Source organism: Orycteropus afer, unplaced genomic scaffold, assembly GCF_000298275.1.
Source record: "Orycteropus afer afer isolate SDZICR_OR568_19922 unplaced genomic scaffold, OryAfe1.0 scaffold00018, whole genome shotgun sequence".
Lineage (NCBI taxonomy): Eukaryota > Metazoa > Chordata > Mammalia > Tubulidentata > Orycteropodidae > Orycteropus > Orycteropus afer.
Window position 1 is genome coordinate 19,082,644 of NW_006921605.1, and position 18,519 is coordinate 19,101,162.

Here is an 18,519-nt window from a genome sequence, read left to right on the forward strand (position 1 = left end):
TCACTTGCTCATCTTGAATTTGTCATCCTCTGAAGCCAACAGCCTGCTATATATTGCCTGCCCATCTTGGCTTTGTTAGCCCCTGCAGGTACACGAATCAGGAAAAGCCTCCAGCTTGACATGTGACCCACAAACTTGGGACTTGTCAGCCTCTTCAACTGTGTGAGCCATTTCCCTAATATAAATTTCTCACTCTCACTCTTGCTCGCTCTCACTCTCTCTCTCTATATATATATGTATCCGCTTCACTAGTTTTGTTTCTCTAGAGAACCTAGCCTAAGACAATAGACACACTCAAATCTCTAGCCTTAAAATACCCTGACGTTGTTTCTGCCACCTTAAGCCACTAGCCCACCCCTTTTTTTCTTTCACTGCCAAACTCCTTGGAACAGATTCTCTTTACTCATAAGCCACCCACTCTGAGGAGTTGCAATCTGGTTTGCCTCACCATGGGATTCAGTGGCAAGGCATGGAGAGAGATGGTATAAGAACAAAGATACTCAAGATACACTAGATCAGGTAGACACGTTGAATGATCAGGTATGTCTACCAAAAGGGAATATGTTATTGTTGTTGTTATGTGCCATCGAGTCGGCCCTGACTCACAGCGACCCCTCCTTGGGTTTCCAAGGCAGTATCACTACAGAAGTAGGATTGCCCAACCTTCCTTCCGAGGAGCGGCTGGTGGGTTAACAGTCAAGTGCCTTAGGCACTATGCTACCAGAGCTCCTAAAAGGGAATATACCCATAACTATATATAAGGTTGTCAGACGATATTTCTACATACCTATTTGCATGTGTTGTAAGAATGTCCATATAACTAGAACTGACAGGAGGCAAAGTTATGATAACTTCTTAGGCACAGTCTACCACCTTGATGAAGTGAGTTGTTAGACCTGTGGGCTTGGGACCATAGTCGCATGGGACATCAAGCTCAATTGGCATAACATACTACACAAAAACACTGTTCTACTTTGTTGAGTAGTGACTGGGGTCTTAAAAGCTTGAAAGTGGCCATCTAGATGCAACAATGGTTCTCTCCTCTTCTGCAGAAGAGAAGAATGAAGAAAACCAAAGCCACATGGAAACAATTAGCCCAAGGGACCTGTAGATTATGTGAACCTCAGCATATATGACCATGAGACAAAAAGAACTAGATGGTGCCCAGTTAGCACTGTCAACCACTAGGAAAGGGATCAGTGCAGGAGATTCTGGATAGAGTAGGAGAATAATGTGGAACGAAACTTAAAATCACAAAAAGACCAAGTTTCCTGGTCTGTTAGAGCCTGGTGAGACCCTGAGACTATGGCCCCTAGTTACCCTTCAGGTCTGCAATAAAACTCACTCCAGTGGCTTCCAGCCAAACAATAGATAGGCATATAGGGTGAACACTTACATCAGGTAGATATACTCCTTAGAACAAACAATCATGGGAGAATAGAAGGGTAGTATTTGCACAGGGAGTTAGCTCAGGGGCAGGAATGCGTAGGAAAGAAGGACACAGGGAAGAGGTAATTACAGGTAGGAAGTGGGAAAAGAGCTGTTATACTGTGAGGAATTGCATATAGGATATGCAATATGGAAAATGAATTTGCTCTGTAAACTTTCACTCAAATCACAATAAATAGAATTTAAAAAAATCCAGATATCCTATCACTTCCATACTTAAATACTTTAGCATGTGTCTGTAGAAGGTAAGATTTTTAAAAATTGTTATAAAAATATATGTAACAACATTAAAAAAAAAAAAAAAAGATGCACTAGACCAAACAGGAGTCAGAATGTGGCAGGGACAAGTTCAGAAAAGATGTGTGGGCTCCACCTTCAAAGGTGGATAGAATTTCCATAGGCAAAGACGTGAGGAAGGGCATGTTCCCATAGGGAAATCCCACTGGCCTTGCCTAGCAATCTCCCCAAGGGGCCTTTCCCTTGGATTAACTCATTACCTAGCAGGTTTGTTTTGTTTTGTTTTTTTTTGCTTAAGCTTGAACTAATTTAACAGACTAACAGGCTTCAAAAAAGTTGGAATTCCAGGTATGTGCAATATGATGGAAAAAACAAAGGGTGAACATGACAGCCGGTTTCAAAAACTTGAAAAAGTATCATATAAAAAGGAACTCTGGTGGTGTAGTGGTTAAGGCATTTGGCTGCTAACCAAAGGGTCAGTGGTTCAAACTCACCAGCTGCTCTGGAAGAAAGATGGGGTGGTCTGCTTCTGTTAAGATTTACAGCCTTGGAAACCCAGTGGGGGTTGCTGAGTCAGAATCGACTCAATGGCAGTGAGTTTATCATTTAAAAGAGAGTTTATCTGTGTTGCTCAAGAGAGCAGAACCGGAGTTAACGGGTTAGTGAGAGGAGGCAGCTTTTCAGGTCAAAATAAGGAAGAACTCTGGGATTGGACTGGGCTTCCTGAACTGTCCCCATCACTGACGATGTTGCTATGGGAGCGAAGGCCCTGCAGGCTCACTGGGTACTTGAGGGAGTTAACACTGATGCTGGAAGAGGGAGCGCGAGTGGGAGGCCAGACCACAAAAACGCTTACCAACCAGCCACTTCTCCTTGGACCCCATTTCCACTGCCCTTCTCCAAGTCCCTCGTGCTTTAACCTTGACCTCTCTCTTCACCTTTCCCTCTACTTTCAGATGGCCTTACACTGCACCAGGACATAGCAAGCATGATATCTGTGGATGAAAATGACAACTCAAGCCTCTTACCCTTGGTCCACCCTTTCCCATTTTACTGGCCCCAGGTGAGTCCTCCTCCCCACAATCTCCTAATTTCCCTCCTACTTCTCTGGGCACTCCTTTCCCGTGTCCTTTCCAGCTCATCCTCCTCTAACTGGCCACGAAGTGTCTGGGTTCTTAAGGCTCAGTCCTAGGCCCTCTGCTCCTTCTCAAGTCTCTGGCTCAGGCACTCTCATCTGTGCTCCTGGCTTCAACTGGAGAAGTCCCCCCACCTTTTTTCCTTTAGCCCTGATTTCTCCCCTCTGAGCTGGAGACCTCTATATTTAACTGCCCATTTGATATCTCTTTTTAGTTGCCTCAAATTCAACATGTCTAAAACATTAGTTCTATGCCCTTCTGGCACCTGAAACCTGGTCCTCCTCCCACGTTCCTGTCTTAGTGAAAGGCAGTGCCGTTCACCTTGATCCATGAAGCAGTAACGTACCTCCCTCTCCCTCAACCCCTGCAAACTCAATCCAATACCACAGGAGTTCTTAAAACTTTTAGTCTTAGAACCCCTTTACACTTTAAAAATTGAGAATCCCAAATAGCTTTTATTTATGTGGGTTATATCTATCGATATTTACTGTATTGGGAAATTAACCTCAGGAAGTGTTCAAACACAATAGTACACAACCATATGTTCCATTAGCCATCAGAGCAGTGGCATCACCTCAGGCATATAATCTCTGGAAAACTCCCCTGTATACTCATGAGAATGAGAATAAAAAGGGAAACTCCTATCTTAGTATTATTATGGAGATAGCTGCAGCCTTGCACATCCCCTGAAAGGGTCTCAGGAACCCCCAGGGCTCCCAGACCGTACTTTGAGAACCACTGCAATGCCAGGATCTACTAGCATTACCTTCAAAACGTATTTCAAATCAGCCTGCTCTTTTCTCTCCTCTACAGTCACCAGCCTAATCTAAGCTTTCACCTTCTTTCAGGGGGATCAGTGCAAGCCTGCCACGGTTCCCATGTCCACTCTTGCCTTCCTCTAATCTACTTTCCACACTGTGGCCAGATTTAAAACACAAATCTGAATATATCACACCTCCCATTGTCCCTTACCCTAAAACCCTAAAAGTGGCTTTTCATTAATTTCAAGATAAGGGTCAAAATCTTCATTGAGATCTGCAAGGCTCTGCCTCCCTCCCCAGCTTCATCCTGTCCTATGTGAGCCATCTGAGTAGCTCTCAGGTCTGTCCTTGTTCTCAAGTCTTGACCCATCAGGATCCATAAACTAGGAGCTTACTTTCTTTCTAAGGAGGCCTAGAGGTGAAGTGGTTAAGAGTTCAGCTGATGACCAAAAGGTCAGTGGTTTGAATTCACCAGCCGCTTCATGGGAGACAGATGAGGCAGTCTACTTCTGAAAAGATTGGAAACCTCTTGGGGCAGTTCTACTCTGTCCTATACGGTTGCTGTAAGTCGGAATCGACCCACAACAGATCTGCTTTTGATTTCTTTCTTTCTGTATCTCCATCACACTATCACGCTGCCCCCACCAGACCGTGGCACCAACAGCTCCCTCTGCAGGGAACTCTCTTCCCATACCCCGTGAGTGTCATTCCCCTCAGGCTTCAGAGCACAGTCCAAGGCTTTTCTGATCCCAGATCATCAGGTCATACCCTCTGCTACCCACGCTCACAGTACTACACACCATTCAATCACAGCTTATACTTAAATATTGATCACCTCCTGACAAGTAAATGTCTGCTTCCTCACAGGTCTGTAACATCCATAGGGATAGGAACCTTGTCTTTTTCACTTCCCACATAACTATTTATTTATTTATTATACTTTTTATTGTGACTTGGGTGAAAGTTTACAGAGCAAATTCGTTTTCCATACAGCAGTTCATACACATTTTGTTTCATGACATTGACTGCAATCCCCCCAAATATAACAGCTCTTTCCACTTCCTCTCTTTCCGCTTCCTCCCTGTAGTTACCTCTTCCCTGTGTCCAAATATTTCTTGAATGAATGAATAAAAAAGCATTGATGGGGAGAGAGGTAAGTAATACAGTACAGTTGGGAATGAGGGGCAAACATTTTCGTAGAGATAAGGTTAAGGTCCCTCAGAGTGGCCTCAGGAATCCTTCCTCAGCCTCCTCCAAATCTGTCCTCCAATACAGACCTGAACTGTACGTGAGATCCCCACAAGCAACCTGAATGCCCTCTTCCTCTAGCTGTGGCTGTGGAAACCCTTCCTAAGCTTTCAAAAGCTCTTCCCCACAATGCATTTCTCAGATCATCCCAATTAGAAATAACCTCTTGTGTTTCTTGGCCCTATGGAAAGCTTGCAGGCTCTGCCTGCTTCTCTTGTCATGGCGACCTCACCCCTTCCATGACATGTGGGGTCTCTGAACCCACCATGCTCTCTTGGGGCTGTGCCTGGTCAGTGCTCTCCCTGTGCTTGGAACACGTGTCGCTACATTGTACCCGATAACCCTCACTGTGTCTGCTCTGATCCTGCCACTTCTGTGGAAGAACTTCTCCACAGTGCTGGGCAGAGGTGGTGACTGCCTCCCCTGTGCTCCCTCAGCACCCTCATAGTCATCCTAGCCACCAGTTGGTACATAATGCTTGCTGAATGAAGGAACCAGAATCTACGTGTGTTGGGAAGATATGTTGCCCGCTCTCTAGAAAACCAGAAACTGTTCCATGGAACTCCTATTCCTTAGCACCCTCAGAGAAATTCCATACGTGGCTCTTCCCTCTAACGGGGGAAAGGGTTCAACCCGCCCAGCATTTGGCTCCTGCCTCCACACAGAAGTCCGACCTTCCTTACCAGCAGGAGGCCCAATCACTACCTCCCGTCTGTCTGCCCTGCTTATTCATGAACAGTGCCGCTCTCCTAACACGTCAATCTCTGCAAGGGCTCTGGAACAGAGGCCAAAATGGCAGTTTCCCAGGCTCCTGGGTACCTGGATTCCAGTATCAGAGATGCCCTGTACAGGGCTCCTTGCTGGGGTGTTGGCACTCTCTCCTCAACCACCTTACTGTAAACATAGCCACCAAGGATCCACAGGTTAAAGAAATCAGAAATTCAGACAGAAACTTTCAGTTTGATGATACTTATTACTAATGCTTGCCTGGGTTTCAGAAATTGCTCAGTGAGGCAAAGTCAGGGCCGCAAGAACACAATTTTTCCTACCCCTTCCTCAGGTGGCAGATCGCTCACAGACAAGCTCATCAACAGGACCGATGCACAACTCAGGATCTTCAAAAAGCAGTTTGGTTTGATGTGATTCTACTGACATGGACAAGGGCAAACTTGGCTTCCTAATGGCACCAGGGGTCTCAGCAACGTTAGGACAGTTGGCTCCATGCAAATGTGCAATGAGGCCAGATTTCCCTCTTGATATAAACTCCACATTAAAGAAATGGATGTTCTCCCCAGACTCTGGGAAATGGGATCCAGGGCAGTACTGGTCTATCTAGTATAACAGAGACTTGATTTAGACTCCTTCCTGGGGAGGCCTGGCACCAGCTACATAGCTTTCTTACCAGTCAGCCAATTGCATATGCTGTGTCAGCAGTCTCCCACCCTTCCTAGACAACTCAGCTTGATTCTCCAAGAGTTTCGTTGGTCAATACCTTCTGTAAAAGTAAAAGGTTAGAGGTCGAAACTCAAACTTGGCCTGACTTCTAACTTGACAAGTCCACAGTTCTTTTGCAAAAGAGTGGTCAAGAAAAAGGATAGCTCAGCCAAGAAAGAAAAAGGGGGGCGGGGGGAGAAAAACAAGATGGGGGAAAAAAGGATGAGGGTAGACACTGCTGCTGTCATTAGAGCTATTCAGGCAGATGTTTGGTGAGATGAGGACCTTTGGAAGGAATTTTATCATGCCATTATATCATGATTATTGTAAGCTCCTCACAGGTTGAGACACTGTCCCAGTCATTCTCTACCCGTCCTCCCCAAACTAAGGCATAGAAGATAATTCTGCACAGAGTAGTAATCATCAGTAAATGTTTGATGATTGTTTTTTATCAATAAATATTTGTTGCGTTTTTAAAAAGTGGGTAGAAGTTAGGTGAAAAGAAAAAAGGGGAAGAAACACTCACCAACAGAGAGGTGCCTGCTTCTGGGCTCAGGGGGCTGGTAGATGGTATTTACATCCCCTGCCGACTGGGAAGCCTTGATCCGCACCTGCCTGGACACCCCAGAGTGGGGAGGGGAACTGGTCTGCAAGATAAGTGGAAAAAGACTGAGATAGCCCTTAATCAGGGAGGCCTACAAATGTCTCTCCCCTGCTTCACCAAAGCCCTATATGCTCTCAGCCACCTCACTGTTTTTTAACATACACATGCTCCTGCTTTCTCCCAAGCCTCGCTCCTCAGTCTGTCTTGGCAAATCACCATGAGCTCAATGGACTCTTACAGCTTCAGTGATATATGAGCCGTGACACCTGGTACCCCGGTTTAACAGGGGATGACCCAAATAGAGAGGAAGAACAGGCATTCCTGCAGTAATCTGCCAAACCAAAAAGTGATCTGTAAATATCTTCTCATAAAATCCTCCAGAGAACTTGGGAAGAATAGCAGGAAATTATTCCAGCAGAGAGCTCACCTGCTGAGTGGGGGCCAGGATGGAGAATGACAGCAACCTCCCGACCCAACAAGATTCTGGGTGATAAACAGGTATTTTTTTTTAAAAAAAAAAACCTCAATATGCTGCTTCTTTCCCAACCATAATCACTCCCTGCAAACATGATGATCTCACTTCCCATTAGCAGGATTTGCAGGGAATCACCTCAGGATCGAGCCCAACCAGCAACGACACTATCCTGCCAGTGTCAGGGACCTCCAAGCAGGGTCTGCAGCTTTACCACATCCATCCTCATTTCTGCACTCACCCAGTCAAGCACAGGTGAACTCAAGAGAAAGAACAAAGGTGCAAAGGGGGTCCCTGGCACTAAGGAGGCTTAAAACTGAGCCTTAAAGGTGAGCAAGTAAAGTCAGGATGTGTTTACAAATAAGCTGAGTGTAACTGAGAGTGGAATTTATGAACAATTTGGGTCAGTTTCTACTTGTTTCTCTATCTCCTCTAATTCAGTTTGGGGGAGAGGAAAAAAAAAAAAAAGTCCAACCAATATCCTTTCCTTCAGGAAAAAAGTTTCTTGCTCTCAGGGGTACCTTCAGCGGCTAAACTGCCTCCTCTAATTTCCCCAGGCCAGACTGTATCACAGGCAGGGCTGTCCTGACAAACTGTCTTGCCCTAACGGGAAGTCAGAACCAAGGGGAAGTGAATGTTCTTGCTGAAGCCTCAGATGTGCAATAGTTCTCCGTTGAGGGTCAGAAAGGAAAAAACAGCCAAAGCCACATAGTGGGGAAGCAGGCCAGGGGAGGGCAAGTGAAGGCCACAGCCCTCCAGTCAGAGAACAGCTGCATAATGAACATCTTTATTCCTTGCAGAGCATGGCAATGCAACAAGTTTTGGCAACATGAACTAGAAATGTAACAAAGAATATACACTCTAAACCCTCAAATTTAAAAGCTGAGAAAGGAAGTTCAACAGCCAGTACAAGCACAGATTTGTAAAAGGAAGGGCTGAAGTCGTGGCGACCGGTTGGAAAATAGGTGAGGGGAATCAGTGAAGGTTTCAGAGCAGGGCTTCTCACTTTAACGTGCATGAGAATTACCTGTGGTCTCGTTAAGCACAGACTCTGACTCAGTAGGTCTGGGGATGGGTTGAGAGTCTGTACTTCTAACCAGCTCCCAGGTGATGCTGAGGCTGCTGGGACATGGACCACAGTTTGAGTAGCATAGTCTCAGGAAGTGAGGCTCATGCTTCAATTTAGGTAATGTTTCTCAACTCTGGCTGTCCATTACAACTGCCTGTGGGTTTTCTGACACTCTACACCAACTAAAACAGAGCCTCTGCTATTAGTATTTTTTTAAATCTCCCTAAGTGATTGTCATGTTCAGCCTCTCTGCTATTATTATTTTTTAAATCTCCCTAAGTGACTGTCATGTTCAGCCAAGGCTGAAAACTTCGATTTCAGGAAGCAATGTAGCATGGTATGGTAAACAAAAATTAGGTTATTACAAAGATTCTAGCTTGAGTAAAATTTAGAAATGGAAAAGAGAGGGAGAAAGAGGCCAGGACGAGGAAAAATAAAAGGGGACTGCAGCAGAGTGGAAGAGCTCTGGTGAGCATGGCTAAGGCATTAGCTGCTGACCGAAACGCTGGTGGTTTGAACCCACCAGCCACTCTGTAGGACAACGGTGAGGCAGCCTGCTTCCAATAAAGATCTGCAATACAAATGCAATGCAATCACTGCCGTGGAGTCAGATCCAACTCACAGCAACCCCTCCTTGGGTTTCTGAGGCGGTATCACTATGGAAGTAGATTGCCCAACCTTCCTTCCGAGGAGTGGCTGGTGGGTTTGAATCGCCAGCCTTCTGGTTAGCAGTCAAATGCCTCAGGCACTATGCCACCAGATCTCCCCATGAAGATTTACAGCCTTGGAAACCCTATGTGGCAGTTTTACTCTGTCCTATAGGGTTGCTATAAGCCAGAATCAACTCAGTGGCAGTGGGTTTGGTTTTGGTAGCAGAGTGAAGGAACCCTGGTAGCACAGTGGCAATCTGCTTCTGTAAAGATTTACAATCCTTAACTCTCAGCCAAACAATAGACAGGCCTATGACCTGAACACCTACACCAGAGAGATGCACTCCTCAGAACAATCTACACTGGACGATCAGAAGGGTAGCATCTGCACAGGGAGAAAGGTAGGGAGGCAGGAATGCATAGGCAAGAAGGACACAGGGAAAGGGAAACCACAGGGAGGAAGCAGGAGGAGAGCTGTTACACTGTGGGGAATGTAATGTAACCAGTGTCACCAAACAAAACGGGTATGAATTACTGAAGGTAAAACTAATCTGCTTTGTAAAATTTCACCCAAATCATGATGAAAAGTTAAAAAAAGAAGAAGAAATGATTTACAGTCTCAGAAACTATGGGGCAGTTCAATTCAGTCCCACAGGGTTGTATGAGTTGGAACTGTCCACAGCAGTGGATTTCGTTTGATAGCAGAGTGACGGGAGAGCCAAAAGGTGTGAAGTGTGTAGCTAGTGGGACTCTCTAAAGATAGCAGATAGAAGTTGGCATTTGACCATTGGATGAAAACCTCGATGAAGCACTGTGTGGGCAGTAGTACAATGTAGCTGACACAAAAAACATAAAAAATTACTATGAAACCATATGAACAAAGATATGCAGTGACTGGAAGCTAGGAGCTAGCAGAAAAAGAGCTTAAAAAGTCAACCCACAAATTATCTCAATAAAAAATTTCGTGGCATAAGCCAAAAGGAACAAGCCGGTGGCTGTAGTTTGGTCCATGAGAATGTCAGAAATAATGCACTGGCCTCACCAATAGCATCCAGTCTAGTCCCCTGCTTTAAGGTGGCACCAAGAGCCATTTGCATGGAAGACCATGCTAATAATATAATTCTGGAAGGATCCAAGTTATTTGATTGCTTTAACATCCATGAATTTATTAAAAACCTTTGAAGAAAAAAATTTGTTTTGAAGCTCTGTAATTTCAGAGTAATAGATGTCATGTTTACCACAACCATATACAAATTCTTATTTCCATTTTGTTCTAAAACTAACTCCCAATACTCAAGGGGTTCACCTCAGTTGTGATTTGGTAAATTAATCTGTTTCCACTCCATACTCTCCAGCACTTTGCAGACTTTGATTATACATATATGCTAGGCTGCCTTCCAAGAGCTCTAGTGGCACAGTGCTTAAGGCATTCAGCTGCTAAGCAGAAGGACGGCGGCTGGAACCCACCAACCACCCAGCTCGAGACAGATGAGGCAACCTGCTTCCATAAACATAAAGATTTGTTGTTATGTGCTGTCCAGTCTGACCGACTCATAACGACCCCTCCCCTCCTTGGGTTTCCGAGGCAGTGTCGCTATGGAAGTAGATTGCTCCATCTTCCTTCCGAGGAGTGGTTGGTGGGCCATAAAGATTTACAGGCTTGGAAACCCTAGGGGTTAGTTCTACTCTGTTTTTATAGGGTCACTATGAGTCAGAGTCGACTGGATGGCAGTGGTTTGGTTTAGGCTGTTTTCCTGACAGGAGAGTGCTAGCTTTTTAGGCTATTCACATATAAAAGTAACCTCAATTGCTTGCAAGTTTGGCTTCTCCAAGACCATTTCTAGCAGTTATCTTCTGAGCTGTGGGGAATAGAATGGTACAACATCTGACAAGTTTTCTCCTAAAATAAAAAAGCCAAACTCACTGCCCTCAAGTCAGATCCGAGTCATAGCGACCCCCTCCTTGGGTTTCCGAGGCAGTATCACTATGGAAGTAGATTGCCCAATCTGCCTTTCGAGGAGTGGCTGGTGGGTTTGAGCCACCAGCCTTCCGGTTAGCAGTCAAATGCCTTAGGCACTACCTCACCAGAGCTACTCGTTTTCGCCTGGGCGTCATTCTACTTTCATTCTGCTTCTAATGACATCCAACTGTAGAGGGCAAGGCTTTTTAAGGGCAATAGAAATTCCAAGACAGCTTTCCTGGATGATAACTGATAGGTGCTGGCCGACAAATCAGAACACCTGGATTCTAGATCAGCTGTCATTATTTTGTGGGCAAGTCAGTCTAAGTCTCAGTTGCCCCAGGTGTAGATGGATGATAACAGATGCCTGCCCTGGGCCCCTCAGAGTTGTAATATCAAATGAGAGATGAAAGCAACTCTATACATGTAAAGTGTTGTTATCTTTGAAATATGGGACAGATTAAAACTGATTTATCCCTATTCTGCCCAATCAGTTTCGTTCTATATTCCTGTACTTGCTCCATTATTTTTGGAAGATTGAAAAGAATTAGGCTTTAGATTATCTTTGATATTTTGAGCTTAAATAGTAACCAAGATAGTGTCAAACTCATTGATGAGAAACTTGGGAAGTGAGCAACATTTGGATGAGAGCATTAGAAGTTAACTTTTGTAAGAGAGAACTGAATTGTCAAGTGACAAGAGAAATGTTAAGCTTGAGGTTATTTTATAACAGTGGAAGATCTGGAGCTAAAAAGTCATTAGAAGGTCAAATGCAGGAAGATAGAGTTAGATGCATGCTTAGAAAAGAAGTCTTTAACAGAAATAGGCTAAAAGTTGATAGTCCAAGGCCTAGAGCAGCAAGAAACACTAAAGATGCTGAAGTATCTTAAAAAGATAGTAGAAACCAAAGCTTTAAGGGTATAAGCAGGAGTTCAGAAATTATTAGCAAAATCCTGTTTAGACAAAGAGGAGGCTTTGTGATTACCCAACTGCAGGAGTTCTCAGGTGAGAACAATATTGAGGCCTAAATCAAGGCCTTGGCAGAGGTGAGACAGGAGGGATATAAGGGACAAGAGCATAAGGAAAGAAAGCAATGTGGGAACCTTCAGGAACATGCATCTGAAGGAAACTGGTAGAGGAATCAGTGATTAGAAAACAGACTCAGATTGCAAGTGTTCCTGTGAAATGGAGGCCCCCAGGGACCCTTCAGGAGAGGGAATTACATAAGAGGTAATTCCTCACTTCTGATGGCCCTTGTAAATTACCTGCCATTTGGTAAAACAGCAGCTGGTAAGTTATAAGAAGTCTCCAGTCCCTCATTGAACAGAAGGAAAAGTTTGTGTGACCTGAGGGAAAGGCAAGGCTGCTGAGGAGTTGTGGAAAGTGGGTTTGCAAAGTATAATAATCCAAATCCTTAACAGCCTTTGCTAATCAGCAGTCCCATGCTGATCAAAACTCTCTTGCTGGGGTCAAAATCTAATTGTAGGAACATAAAGGAGAAAATGATTTTGCTTTGTATTGATCAGAAAGTGTTTTCCTTCCTCCCACATCACAAGCCAAATAACCTTTAGTTGCAATGTCAACATTGACAATCTGGCTTCTGGCTGAAATGAAATGCAGAAGGCTTTGCTGGTCACTGACACTGCGGGCTGGGATGTGCTTACGTTCTCTCTCTGGCAGTGTCTGAGTCATGCCCGATGCTGTAAGAAGCAAAGCAAGCTCCAAATGGAAAGTGGGCTTTGTCTTCAGCTGCCAGGCCATGACAGGGACTGCTTACGTGGTTTCTGTCCTGGGACAGCAGCAATATTCTAAGGCTTTTCATGCTTGAGCTTCTGTCCAGAATGTCAATCGCTTTCTCCAGATCGTCCTGGTTCTTCAGCAGGATGGAGAGCTGGGACACAGGACACAAGAAAGAGAAAGTCACAAAAGCTACACGTCTATCTCCTTGCTTCAGTCTGCAAAAATAAATAAACAATAAACAAATATAAGTCAGAAGGGAAAAAACTTGGATACTATGGAGTTTTGAAAGACAGAGTGGAAACCATACAGATATCTTCCCTTTTTTAAAAAATGTTCAATGATTTTTAGTATACTTACAGAGTCAAGTAATCATCACCACAATTTAATTTTAAAACACTCCCACCACTCCAAAAGGAGCTCTGGTAGCGTAGTACCTAAGGCACTTGACTGCTAACCAGAAGACTAGCAGTTCAAACCCACCAGTCACTCCTCGGAAGGACGGTTAGGCAATCTATTTCCGTAGTGATATTGCCTCAGAAACCCAAGGAAGGGTTGCTATGAGTCAGGTCCGACTCGACAGCACATAACAACCACCACCACCACTCCAAAAAGATCCCTTGTGCCCATTTACAGTCACTCCCCTCCTTTCCACCCACCCTAGGCAACCATTAAATCTATTCTCTGTATCAATGGATTTGCCTTTTCTGGACATTTTGTATAAGTGGAATCATACATATGTGGTCTTTTGTGTACAGCTTCCTTCACTTAATGTTTTTGAGTTCACCCATGTTATAGCACCTATCAGTGTTTTGTTTTGAGGAATTTTCTGAGAAGAGCTTCCTCTCCAAAAATACCTTTTCCTCCAAAAGCTCAAATACCAGAGTTATAACCTCCATATTCCCACCCAAATTAAGCAGTAGGATCATATCCCACCCTCTCCTCAACTGGGCTGACATGAATAAAGCAAACAGAAAAGACACAGGAGGAATGGACAGTAGGCAGAGCATGGAAACCACTGTTTCAGGTAAGAATGCAAATTTAGACCTCATAGCAGAGTTGAATACCATAATGTTTACAGCCAAAATCAGGGAACAGAACCCCAAAACTACCTCCTCTGCTTTAATTCCCTCAAAGTATTAAAGAGAAGGTCCACAGAGTAGAGCCATGTCTTACTTAAAAGCAGAGAGCATTAGTGTTAAAAAAACTACAGAACGTTTTGCCTAAGATCTAGCAAACATCAGATTTAATACATTTGTGGCAAACACAAAACCAAGTGAAAGTACAACTAATTTCTTCAGTTCCCGATTTATAATACAAGTTGATGGTCACTCTAAATCATAGACTGGGAAATAGTAAGAGCAATGTTTAAAATGAAATCTCAAGATAATCCATGGAATGGGAGACAATTTTGCAAATTATATATATATATATATATATATATATATATACACACAACACACACACACACACACACATATATACATATATATATTAAAGGATCTAGTATCCAGAACATAGAAAGAACTCTTACAATTCAACAATGAAAGGAAAAATAATTCAATTTAAAAATAAGCAAAGGATTTGAATTGACATTTCTTCAAAGAAGATATATAAATGGCCAGTAAGCATGTGAAAATACACTCAACACCATTAGTTATTAGGGAAATGTAAATCCAAACCACAATGACATACTATTTCACATTCACTAGGATGGCTGTGATATAAAAACAAAAACAAAAAATCAGAAAAAGTAAGTTTTGGCGAGGATGTGCAGAAACTTCAACAACCCTCATACGTTGCTGGTGAGAATGTAAAACGGTGCAGCTGCTGTAGAAAGTTTCACAGTAACTTAAAAATTAAATGTACAGATACCATATGACTCACCAATTCTACTCCTAGGTACAGACCCAAGAAAACATGTTCTTACAGAAACGTACACAAAGGTTCAAAAACCGAAATAATAGCCCAAAAGGGGAAATAACCCAAATGTCCATTAGTTGGTGAATGGATAAACAAAGGTGGTATACCCATACAGTGGAATATAATTCAGTTACAGAAAGAAATCGTGTGCTAATACATGCTACAACATGGATGAACCTTGAAAACATGCTTAGTGAAAGAAGGCAGACACAAAAGGCCATGTATTTTACGATAGTTTACATGTGATGTCCAGAATAGGCAAATTCATAGATCTGTGACTGCCAGGGGATGGGGAGGAAGGAATAGGAAGTAACTGCTAATGGTTCCAGGGTTTTTCTTTGGGGTGATGAAATGTTCTGGAATTAGATGGTGGTGGTCACTAAGAGTCAAAATCGACTCGATGGTAGTAGGTTTTCTTATCAGTCAATTACACCATGAATATAGTGAAAACCACTGAATTGTACACTTTAAAGGAACGAATTTTACAGTATGTGGACCATATCTCAATAAACTATCATTAAAAAAATACAATAAAATGTCAACAGGTTTTTCATTTGAGGTTCTAAAATCCTGACAGGACAGTGTTTAGAAGGCAAAGAAAAGAAAAAGGAGTTAAGAGATTTTAAATTAATAAAATGTAAAATAGTCAACTCCTGATCATTGATATTAGTGGAGTATGGAAAGATATGCATGATCTAAAATAATAACAATCATTTAAATTAGGCTTTAGAACTAATTTCTGCTTAATCATTCACTGCTACTTTTTGGAAAAAAGAGTTTGAAAATATCCATACCACATTTTGTTCATCCACTCCTCTGTTGATGGACTCTTAGGTTATCTCCACATATTGGTTATTGCAAATAATGATGCAACAAACAGTGGTGTACAAGAATATGTTTGAGTGCCTGCTTTCAAGTCTTTTAGATACAGACCTAACAACGGAATTGCTGGGTCATATCCTAACTCTATGTTTAGCTTTTTGGGAACCCACCATACTGTTTTCCACAGCGGCTGCACCATTTCCAATTCCACCAACAATGAGTGAAGGTCCCATTTCTCTACAACTTTGCCATCATTTGTTATTTTCCATTTTTCTGATAATAGCCATCCTAGTGGAGGTGAAGTGGTACCTCACAGTAGTTTGATTTATATCTCCATTAACAACTAACCAATGATTTTAAACATCTTCCCATGTGCTTATCAGTCTTTCGTAGATTTTTTTTGGTGAAACATCTATTCAAGTCTTTTACCCATTTTTTCAATTGGGTCATTTATCTTTTTGTTATTGAGTTGCAGATGTTCTTTATATATTCTAAATATCAAACCCTTATCTGATATGTTGTTGTTGTGTTGTTGTTATGTGCCGTAGAGTCAGACCAACTCATAGCAACCCCTCCTTGGGTTTCTGAGGCAGTATCACTATGGAAGTAGATTGCCCCATCTTCCTTCTGAGGAGTGGCTGGCGTGTTTGAACCGCCAGCCTTCTGGTTAGCAGTCAAGTGCCTTAGGCTCTACGCTACCAGAGCTCCCTATCTGATATATGCTTCCCAAATATTTCCTCCCAATCTGTAGGCTGTCTTTTCACTTTATTCATAAAGCCCTCTGATGAACAAAAGTTTAAAGGTTTGATGAAATCTAATGATCTATTTTGTCTTTTGTTGCTCTTGCTTTTGTTGTCAAAGCTAAGAATCCATGGTTGAAACCTAGGTCTCAAAGCATTGCTCCTATGTTTTGTTCTAAGAGCTTTATAGTTGGAATTCTTAATGGAAATATCACCCAAAAAACAAAAGAGTACCAAACCTTCCAGAAAAGCCTCTACTAACTAAAGAACATCTTCTTTAACGCTGATGAGCCAGCTGACTTCAGTGTCACTTTCTTCCATAGTTACTGCACCTTGAGCTGCATTGCGCTATGTGCAATTTTAGAAAGCTCTATGTATTTGATATTTGTATTTTTGGAGTTCTCCTGTATCTAAAATGTGTTAGTTTATATACTTTAAAATACTTATGTATTATTTGTTAACTATAAAGTTACTGCTTTATTTCCCAAAGTTGCTATATTTCTAAAACTTACCCCAAAACAAAAGATCAGATGGTTTTATTTTAGTGAACCATCTGGCAGTACATCCAATTGTTGTTGTGCATTTTGTAGGAAGGGGACCAGAGGGTATTTAGCCAACAAATATCAAAGTCTGGCCTGCAAATTTCAGCCTCAAACTATGGAGGAAAATTTTAAAACCCTGCAACCAATAAAATAAAATTATATTGTGAGGATCTGACTCTGTAAGATCACGATCTTTGATTTTCTTGTCTTGCCTCCCAACTCAACTCCTTCAAGGAACACGCTCTTTCCTGGGAATAAATACATTGCCTTTCAGACTAAAGCAAAGTACCAGCCTAAGCAGATTGTAGCCTCTAGTACCTTTCTTAGTGCTAGAAAAGTACCTGAGTAACTGATATTAAAAATAATTCCTTCTTGGATGACATTCAAAGTAGGAATAAATAAGGAGTCTTTTTTTGGTGGGGAGGGGTAAAGAAATCACTGGAGTAAGTGCCAACTTTTAAGATAAATAAGCTACAATCAGGAGTTAAACTCTGAGAACAGAAGCTAGCAGTTCCGACTGTAAATAAAGGATTTACTGTTTTCCACACCTCCTCCAAAAACCACTGCCATCGAGTCAATTCCGACTCAGGTACCCTATAAGGGCAATGTAGAACTGCTCCATAGGGTTTCCAAGGCTGTAAATCTTTACGGAAGCAGACTGCCTCGTCTTTCTTCCGCAGAGCAGCTGGTGAGTTTGAAATACCGACCTCTTCGTTAGCAGCCAAATGCTTAACCACTATGCCATCAGAGCTCCTTACACCTCCTCCAGCCCCTGCTAACCCCCTGCTTCTTATTACAGCTGTAGAAAAGAAAAAGATCCCCCTACAAAATGTAGAGAAGACAATAATGACCCTGGCCCTGGTCCTGGTCCCATACCTGACCTCCACCATAGAGTATTAGGGCTGCCTGTACCGAATGGATAGGGGGAAGGGAAACAGCTGTGTACTCTCCCATGTAGTGAAAATTACAACTCCCATAGTTGTTGGAATTAAGAAAATGAGCTCCAGAAAATGAAAACCTATAGACGACATTAGAGGAACAAACTAGAAAATCCTCAGTTAACCACAGAGAAAGAAAGTAGGAAGAAGAGTTGATGCTTTTGAGCTGTGTTGGCAAAGAATACTGAGAGTACCGTGGACTGCTAAAAGAACTAACATAACTGTCCTGGAGAAGGTACAGCCAGAATGCTCCTTGGAAGCGAGAATGGCCAGACTGTGTCTCACCTACTTTGGTCATGTTGTCAGAGGAACCATTCTCTGGAGAAGGATGTCATGCTTGGTAAAGTGGAGGGTCAATGAGAAAGGGGGAGGCCCTCAACTAGATGGACTGATTGACACAGTGGCTACAACAATGGGCTCAGGTGTAGCAGAGATTGTGAGGCTGCTGCAGGACCAGGCAGGGTTTCGTTCTGCAGTACCTGGGTTCCTATGAGCCAGAGCCGTCTCAACGGCACCTGACAACCACCACCCCTGTTGCACCTGCCCCATCCACTGACTTCCTCACCTCATTGTTCATGTAATGGAGCTCGAGAGGCTGCCCGAACACCGCTGCCACCTTGTGCTCCACATCTTCATATCTCACAGGCCGGCTGAATGGTATAATTCTGAAAATGAACAGAACGCTTTGTTAAATGCATAGTTAAAATGTGTATCAGTCACAGTTCATGTTAGCATGTATTTAAAATGTGTATCAGAATATAAGATCAACATCCAAAAATCAGTTGGATTCCTCTACA

General features: G+C 42.9%; 1 protein-coding gene across 1 annotated transcript in view; it reads right to left on the reverse strand.

Annotated features, from left to right (window-relative positions):
* The window catches only part of MAP3K3 (mitogen-activated protein kinase kinase kinase 3), a 69,155-nt gene that overhangs the window by 18,298 nt on the left and 32,338 nt on the right, over window positions 1-18,519 (reverse strand). Inside the window, exons 5-7 of the mRNA XM_007959738.2 lie at window positions 18,288-18,387; window positions 12,798-12,911; window positions 6,792-6,912 (exon numbers count right to left, since the gene is read on the reverse strand). Coding sequence (XP_007957929.2) covers window positions 6,792-6,912; window positions 12,798-12,911; window positions 18,288-18,387 — 335 coding nt within the window. The remainder of the gene's footprint in view (window positions 1-6,791; window positions 6,913-12,797; window positions 12,912-18,287; window positions 18,388-18,519) is intronic.